This window comes from Melospiza melodia, chromosome 9 (genome assembly GCF_035770615.1).
Source record: "Melospiza melodia melodia isolate bMelMel2 chromosome 9, bMelMel2.pri, whole genome shotgun sequence".
In the NCBI taxonomy this organism is placed as follows: Eukaryota; Metazoa; Chordata; class Aves; order Passeriformes; family Passerellidae; genus Melospiza; species Melospiza melodia.
Window position 1 is genome coordinate 21,529,096 of NC_086202.1, and position 8,718 is coordinate 21,537,813.

The 8,718-nt window shown below is 43.4% G+C and overlaps 1 protein-coding gene across 1 annotated transcript; it reads right to left on the bottom strand.

Annotated features, from left to right (window-relative positions):
- Positions 1–1,251: 1,251 nt before the first annotated feature.
- COMTD1 (catechol-O-methyltransferase domain containing 1) lies at positions 1,252–7,596 on the bottom strand. The gene is made up of 7 exons (XM_063163842.1): positions 7,469–7,596; positions 6,074–6,198; positions 4,987–5,092; positions 4,109–4,227; positions 3,806–3,860; positions 2,145–2,278; positions 1,252–1,650 (listed from the first exon to the last, which is right to left on the bottom strand). Exons 1-7 carry the CDS (start codon positions 7,548–7,550, stop codon positions 1,498–1,500), a joined length of 774 nt encoding a protein of 257 aa, XP_063019912.1. The 5' UTR covers positions 7,551–7,596; the 3' UTR covers positions 1,252–1,497.
- Positions 7,597–8,718: the final 1,122 nt, after the last annotated feature.

Here is an 8,718-nt window from a genome sequence, read left to right on the forward strand (position 1 = left end):
CTTTAAGGGCAACACGCACCTTGTCCTGGCCTTCTCCCAGACATGGATTTTGCAGCCAGTCCTCAATTAAGCAGATCCTGATATGCTTTGCTGAATCAGGGTTTGAAGTGGAAGTGACAGAAATAGAATTGAGATCTCCTCAGTCATAACCCTACTCTGAAGCCATCAGGCAATGCTTCCTTCCTTCATTGCTCTCCACCGCAGTATGCTATGGCAAGTGTCTGAGACAGGCAAGAGCCATGCTCTGAACTTTGCCCCTTACCAGAACCCAAGCCAGTCAGCTGAAATTTCAAAATATGAGCCAAGCAGACAGTCCTAAACATTCTGAGACAAGGAATCTTTGTCCCCCAGTGTCTCAAGTCATTCAAGTACACTGTTTAAGCAAATGGACAAAGTATTCTCTTAGTTCTGATAGAGCTTCCCTTCAGGATGTCAACAAAACTGAACATTCCTCTATACATATGATACACAGTGTTATCAGTCCCCCAAAAGAGTTACCAGTGAAGCTTTTGCCTGTAAAATCCTACTTTCAGTTCCTTATTTAATCAATTTTTATCTGTACTAAAGAATCGTGGGCTGAAATTTTGTTACGTGCTGCCTAGGGAAGGGAATCTCTGTTTGAACAGGCAGTTCACAGCTGTATTGCATCCTCATACAATCAGGATCCTTCTGTAGGCTTGCCACCAATGCTCTGTGCTTGCATCTTTCTAGGAAACAAGCATCTAGCAAGTTACTTCTTTGAGGGGGCAAGGGGGAGTGACACAGGAAAGAGGCAGAATCGTTTTGCTTTACTTCTTGCCCATTTGCTTTTCCTCATACTGACTTAAAAAAAAAAAAAAATAAATCTATCTGTACTGTTACCTAGGCTAAAGAAATCCAGTTCTGGTGCAAAAAGGTTTTAGAGAATAGTTACCGTATTGTGAATACTGTTTGTCCTTTGGCAAGCTTTTAAAAGCAACTCTTTTTTTCAGCAACGTTTTTTTTTGAGGCTTGTTCTGTAGTATCCTTCAAAGATAAGGAACGACTTAGAATATTTTTAGTCTGGGAAGGCTAGCAATCTCCTTGATGTCATTTCATTAAAAATCCATTTTTCTATTATGGCTATAAACATTAATAAACTGCACTTCTTTTCCTTTTGATGGTACTGACTGATTATTCCACTGCTCAAGAGGCTCTTCTAGGACAGAAAATTACTTTGTTGCATTGAGGCACTTGGATAATCTATACAGGAGGAGTTTTTCAACCACTGTCTTACAAGGACAATTTCATATAAGTTTATTTCCTTTATTACAATTAAAGTAAGAAACCATAGAAGATCTCATAATAAATCTCTTTTCTCTACTTAGTTGCCCTTAGGGTCCAGCTGCTCCTAAAGTCTACTTTCCCAGGCTATGCTATCCAGTGGAGATATAGGTTAAATTGAATTTTTTATACTGTTCCACCTCCATTTTTCCTGATGATTTGATTGATATTTCCCATCTGCTGGGCTTCCTCGAGTTACAACTTGAATGCTAATGTGACTCCATCTCCCACTGGGAGCATGCTGATATTGACACGTGCATCTCTGAGAAGCTTCTCATTGAGGCGGTGGATACTCTGCGCTGCCAAGTCATCCTTCCTTGGTTTTAGCACCTTTCCATTCCAAAAGACCTATTGAAAAAAGAAATGTGATGCACCTCCTTCATTCTAATATGGTCCTTGGACCACAAAGGAAGCTTTGGAAAAGTTCCTGTGCATTTCTTAGAGATTGATATTATTTGTTGTATTTCAGACATCTTAATGGTCTCTGACATGGAACTCTCAAAAGTAAGTGGGACTGAGAGTCCACAGGCCTTGCTAATTGTACTGTAGATTTGAAGCCAAAATAAGTTTAATATCCTTTTTTTCTTGTAATAGTAGTTAATTGATAACTTATTAATAGTTACTGTTTACAAGTGCTACTTTTGATCTTGTGTCAGTACTGTACATAGCCTACAAGACAAACAAGAATAATACAGAGCATTCTCTGTAATGAATAACAAAAAAAATTCTATGATTTCTGTTAGTGTTTTATATAGCTTACTTAAAGAGTTTATGTTGAATTTTCTTTTTGATTGTGTTATGTGTAACTGCCTGTGCATTACCATCAGAACTGCAGTACTTACATTATCAATAGCTATTATTCCCCCTTTCTTTATGAGGTGAAAGCATTTTTCATAGTACTCATTGTAGCTTTCTTTATCGGCATCAATGAAAGCGAAGTCAAAGGTTTCAGCTTCTCCATTGGCCAACAGTTCATCTAGATGAGCAACACAGTGAATTGTTATACCCTGGTTAGTGCTGTGTAGGAGGAAGTAATCCGTTTGTGTCAAAGCTCTCATTAAATGTTTTCTGCTGCCTTGACCAGGCAGCCTATTCCTTCACAGGTAATTACTAGAAAAGCTTATCCCACAGAAACCAATCTAGACATTATGTATGCCATAAAACACAGTTACTGAGGTCTGCATGCTTAGGAGTTTGTGGAGTAGCTCCAAACCTGAAGGATCCAGCTGGGACTGCTGAAAGGGACAGCAAAAACAAGTCAAGCACTTTGAAACTGGACATACTCTACACCTTCAGCATTTTTTCAGCTGAGAACTGTTTTCTTGAGTGGATTAGAATTTTTCTCACTTTATGAACAGGTTCTAAAAGCTAATCTTTGCTTGCAGATCAAGGGCCATGACAGAGGTCATGAACAATCCTGTCAGAGATATTTGCAGCAAAAAACTGCTGTAAGTAGTCCCTCTCTGGGCCAAGTCAAGTAGAATTCAGTTTTAAGTTCTCCTAAACAGATTTCTTGACTGAGAATTCCAAATTGCCAGTTTCAGAGGAGGTGATTTCTGTCTCTGAAGGTCTCCTCTGACATCCCTCTGACTCGCCCTTAGCCTCTGTCAGCAGATCATCATTCTGTCTGAAGCAATGCCTGGACAAAGCATTGCTTTGACAGACTTTAAGGAGTGTGCATACCAACTAACTGCCTGTATTTGCCTCTTCAGAAAGGATGGATTTGAAAGTAATACAAGGTTATCAGGTGTGGATCCAGTAAATACCTTTGCTGGAAATCTTCTGCATCCAGCAATCCTAGAAAATTTATTGTATTTTCAGAACATATATTAGTATTTCCTCTGCCTCACATTTTCTCTTTCCCTGAATAAGAGAAGTCATTGCCTCACTAATGGCCTTGCATGCTTTTGGCACGTCCTAAATTTGAACTACTCTGAACACAATTCAGCCTAAAAGATACCCTTCTTTTATTTTTGGGAGCCCGAGTGGTAAGATGGGAAAAAATAGTCCTCTCTGGTGATACCTACTGGATCACTCCTTGCGGGAACATCCAATTCTCAAGAAGCTGCATCTGGTCAGTATATATTGGCTTCTGAATTTTTTCTGCATCTCAGCCCTTTCAGGGAACTCTCCCTTTCTTAACAAAGGAATACTTGCTTAGAATGGACAATGCTAAGAGAAATTTGGCTTTGTTTGGTTAGTCTGTTTTATTCAGCTTTCCAGAAGCAGCATAGTATTTGATAAATTAAACAAAGTGATGGACAGGACAGGTGAGTGGCCAGTACAGCCCACAACACAGGACAAGCATTTTCTTCCTCCCTACTAGTAGGCAGGAAAACTGTGAACTCTTAAAGATTTTTACTTTTTAATACAAGAGAAGCTGCCTCCCTATTAGCAAAAGGGATCACATTCACAACCATATTTGGTCTTAAATTTCATCACTATTGCATCCCTCTTCTATTTCTAGGGAAGGGGAAACAATCTGTTATTTCAGGTTACTTACCAAGTGTTTGAATTGCTGGCTTAATCCGCAGGTCAATTTTATGCTCTACTCCTGCCTAAGATGAAAAAGAACAGTGTTAATGGTAGGCTGTTAGTAGGCTGTATTCAGGGAGTGACTGGGGTTCAGATAGCTTTCCTATTATTTCTGGATTCCAAACACCACTTATTTTTCTTCCCAAACAGAACTCTATCAGCCTCCTTTAATGTTAAGAATATTTCTGTGTGAATTTGCAAGTCTAAAACAACAAGATCTCTTCACATGTAAACGTAGCTGTCCCCATTGTGTACAGGAGATGCTGCTTACCTCCTTCCACAGCGGCCTTCCGATTTTGGCATAGTCCTCATTTATATCACAGGCAATAACTCGGCCATCATCTGGCAGGAGAAGTGCCATACTCACGGCATTGTAACCTGTGAACACACCTAGGAAAACCATAAGAGACATCAACACTTACTGTATTGTGGAAAAAGGGTTACAGGGCTCTCTTCAGGAATAAAATCCCCAAAGGAATCAAGGATGGTAATTTGTTAATAGACAGTAAAGATTTTTCATTTTTCCTTCCATTTTAATGTAATGGTAGGTTGAGAAGAAGTTTTTTTTTTTTTAGCAAACTTCAATGTTAGCTTTTTCCAAAAGGCTCATGGCCAGACAAAGCGGAGTCTGGTCTTGAATGTGTAACCTAGAGAGACTGGATGGGCAGCAAAATACCAGGGAATTGTAACAGCCAGGCCAAGAATGAAGATGGTGGGAACCCATACCTGGCTGCTCAGTGTCAGCCTGTCTTTTAGGACATCCTGGTAATATAGGTATTCAAGCAAAGTGGATTTGATACAGGGCCTGTGCTGCAAAATCTCTTCTTCTAGCAAGAAAATGGTACAGGAAGGCCAGAATACACCCTGTCCTGCAACTGTTGAAGACTCAAGAGATCCATTTAGCTCAGTTTTTCAGATTGCCTCAGAATGGATGAGCCATCCATCCTGATGTCAGAACTATTTAATGCACAGTTAGACAAAGTGGCAACCAAGTGCAAATCAGACACTCCTTTTCATGCTGTAGTTTGCCCACCTGCTTGCTGACAGTTCTGCAGTACCTACCTGTATTTGGATATTTTATGTTGAACATGGCTGTATTTGGAGAGTGAGAGTCAAGAGTTTTATTTTATTACAAAGTGACACTCTTACCTATTTCAATAACTTTCTTGGCTTTAATGAGTTTGGCCAAATTTGCCATAAGCTGAGCCTCCTCACAGGACACCATCATTCTGCCATGGGGATGATCAGCAGTGAGCTAGGAAAGGGAAAAATCCAAACATATCACATCAAACAAAAACCAACCTACCAATATCCTAAAGAAAAAAACACAGTGAAACTCCAGGAAAAACAGACACCTCTGTCTTCTCATTTTAGACTGCTTTGTGGATGGAGCTAGATGGAGCCATCTATGAGCCAGAAATTGGCGTGAATTTAACTATAAGTAAGGAGGATGTTATGTGTGTCATAAGCAGAGGATATTACCATGGCTGTGGCAAATGCAGCAATATTTGTAACTAAATGAAGAATCGTAGAGGAACTCTGACTGTGAAAGTCCTTTATTTCTGTGAATTTGTGCGAACAGATGCACTTCCTTTAAGATGTGTAGAATGCTTTAATGAACTGCTAGGTTTGTGTCTGCCAAAGGTCAGACCACGTAGTCTGGGCTACAGAATACAAACTTGGAGCATGTGTGCCCATGCCAGGGTGGAAGGGCTCTTGGCACTGAGGAATGGGCAATGGGAGAAGCAGGGTTGTGCCATGACCATTGAAGGGAAAGCGTATCTTCCTATTTTCTGTCTTCTGATAGGGATCGTTCCAACCAACCTGTTCCAGCAGTTAGCATTTAATTTCTTTTATACAAGAACAGTTTGTCTCACCTGAAATGACTCAAACCTGACTCAGAATATCTCATCTCATCTCTGACACTGCAGCCTGATGGAAGGCATCACTTCTCTGAGCTACAGGTTCCTTACATGCCAACCAAAGTGAACAAAAGTCATTTGTTCAAGTCCAAATCAAGTGCAGCCCTGACACGTGGCCTTGGGAGCCGAGGATAGAAAGACATGTCTACAATGTATGCCAATACTATTAAATAGTCATGTAGGTAGCCCTGAACATAGAAGAGTCTGGGTATTACCAGTTTAAAAAACCCCTCTAGTGGGTATGCAAATGAGAGGGAGGAGGGAGATGTGACCAGGATCCCAGCAGCTCAGGACAGGCTGTGGGTGATACTGACCAGACGCAGCTTCTTGAGAATTGGATGTTCCCGCAAGGAGTGATCCAGTAAGTATCGCCGGAGAGGACTATTTTTTCCCATCTTACCACTTGGGGTCCCAAAAATGAAAGAAGGGTATCTTTTACCTACCAAGAAATACGTAATAAGAACTTCTACACTTTTCAGTTATTGCCATTTTAAATAAAGTAAATATTGAAGTATTACCAAAGGTTAAAAAGTTCTCTGCTCTAAAACAGCCATGAAAATGGAAAATGCAACATAGCTGGACAACCAGGTGGACTATAATTTTTTTTCCCTTCTCCTTTTTAGTCTCTAAGATGTCCATTCCAGGCCTCCAGACGCTGAAAGGGAAAGGCTTTAGTACTGTGTTTTTCAGTGGCCAATGTGATGGTTACAAACTGCCATAATCTTACAGGAAAAGTAACCCCATCAAAACTCAAAGGGCAAGTTTAAAGAGAGATAAATGAATGAGGTGCACAATGTTCTTAGTCTGTGGGCCTTCTTTTGCAGATGAATAGAGGCCACTGGGTTTTAGCTCCATCAGCTGATGTGTCTTCTCAAACCCTGTGCTCTCCTCATGATGCTGTCCTGCCTTCCAGCCTGGGGAAATGTGGTATTGCAAAATGCCTTGTTTAGCATGGAACCAGTATGCAGACAAAGTAGGCGCTGACAGCTGAAGTTTCAGTACATGTCTGCTCAAATACAGAACTGACTGCAGCTTTCATGCCCAATGTTTCTTTTACCAAATGGATTAACTATTTTGAAGAAATAACAACAAATTCATTTCCACATCTCCTGGTAGTTGTCTGCTAGACAGAACGCTTTTATTTCGAGGGGTTTATTTTCTATTAATGCTTCTATTTTATAGACGATCACGCCGAGATGTAAATGATTTCAACAACTTGCCTTAAATCAAAGATTAAGTAAGTGCCCGCGTTTCAAACTCAACAGCAGTCTCCTTCCCCTCCTGGATCGTGGGCTCGTTCTTCCGGTGTCCCCGGGGGATGAAAGCGAAACTGCCACCAGAACAATGCTGTGCGCAAGGACCACACCCCGGCCTTTCCGGGCTGGCCGAACAAACGCAGGCAGGGCACCGGGCGGGGAGCGTGTTCTCGCTTTCGCTGGACTTTGTCCCCGGCCCCACACTGCGGTAGCTGGATTACAGGGAGCGGCTTGGGCTCTCAGAACATCATTCTATTTACTGCAGCAGCTCAGCAAAATAAATCTCTGCCCGCACGGCAGCCCTAAGGGGTCTGCTCCCTGACCGCCCCCGGGACTCCTGCCCGCCCTGGGAGGGACCCGCCGGGCGCTGCGCTTCCCGTCCCGTCCCCGGGGCGGACACGGGGTAGGCGCAGCCTTCACGTCCCGTGTGTGTGGCTGGGGGGCGCCGCTTACCTGCAAGCACACCCGCGGCAAAGGCGACCCCCAGCATCGCCGTCCCCACGGCCACTTCCCTGGGCACGCTGAGAAGCGGCATTTCGGAGCCGGCAGCGAGGGGAGCGGCGCCGCCGGGTTCCGCGGGGCGGTGCGGGCGCTCCGCCTGCCGCGAGGGCGGGGCCGCGCTGCCCGGGCCCGGCTTCGGCTCGGCTCGGCTCGGCCCGGCCCGGCCCGGTGGGGCTGGGGCTGCCCGCGGGCCGGATCCTGGGCTGGCTGCGGTGGCGAGAGCGTGGGTCACCCGCGGGAGGTGTGCGCCTTCCTCTCGGTGACATACTCGGCTGTGGTGCGTAAAGTGACACAGCGCCCGGGATTTGTGCCACCACCTCCTCAGGGGCTGGTTGTGGTACAGCTTCACTGCAGTCTTCGTTTTAGAACACACCCAAGTGTGCTCGTACGGGCTGTCATAGAGCTTTTCACAGAAATACGCTCGTAAGAGGCTTGGTACTCCAACTAGCCCAGGCAGTGAGCTCTCTCCTTCCCCTAGAACACAGGTTTCTTTGCAGCTGAGGCGTGAGCAATTACTCGTCAAAATGCATGTAAGATTTTGGAATTTTAGTCTTGTGACCTGTGAGTCTCCAGGTGAAAGGAGTCAAGGAGGATTCTCCAAGGGAGGGGGAATGGGGCCTGGTTTCCTCCACTGCTGTTTCAGCCCCCTTCTGCCTTGTTGAGGGATCTCATCCCGGGCCAGATCTGTTGCTGAGGGAGTTGGTTTATAAGTAACAAGTGATTGTGTAATCTTTTTAAAGTCAACCTAAATTTTTTGTGCTTCTGTGCCTTTTGGAGATGGGCTGGGAATTCGGTTTTCATTTTGTGAAGTATTGGTAATATCTGGGTCTTGGAAAACACAAGCAAAATATGGAGATCTATAATTTTGACATTCTATGGGAGATTAAATTAGTGCTGTAGCGCACAGACTAGGAATACATAGGAATGGATTGGGTTGCAACTTGGCCTCCACAGATGTAGGATGGAAGCCGGTAAAAATTCCGTTTTGGCACATATTCTATCTTCAGAAAGGCAGATGAATAGTGTGTTGGTAGGTTTGGATGAAAACATGTCAACTACTTCCCTATGCTAGCAAAACAAATGTCAGTGCAGTTTTAGTCAGTGTTAGTGCTTTTTAAAGTACATCTTAAGTGTGGGATTAAGTATATCACTAAGGTATTTATGGGAATTGTGTTTGCCTATCACTGCATTTTTAGTGTGTT

Excerpts from the sequence above, each read along its gene's own strand:
- COMTD1 (XM_063163842.1), bottom strand. The coding sequence starts at position 7,550 with ATGCCGCTTCTCAGCGTGCCCAGGGAAGTGGCCGTGGGGACGGCGATG. Across the intron at positions 5,093-6,073 it reads TTCTCAAGAAGCTGCGTCTG|CTCACTGCTGATCATCCCCA; the intron begins GTCAGTATCACC and ends TCCCTTTCCTAG. Across the intron at positions 2,279-3,805 it reads GCCAGCAATTCAAACACTTG|ATGAACTGTTGGCCAATGGA; the intron begins GTAAGTAACCTG and ends TTGCTCATCTAG.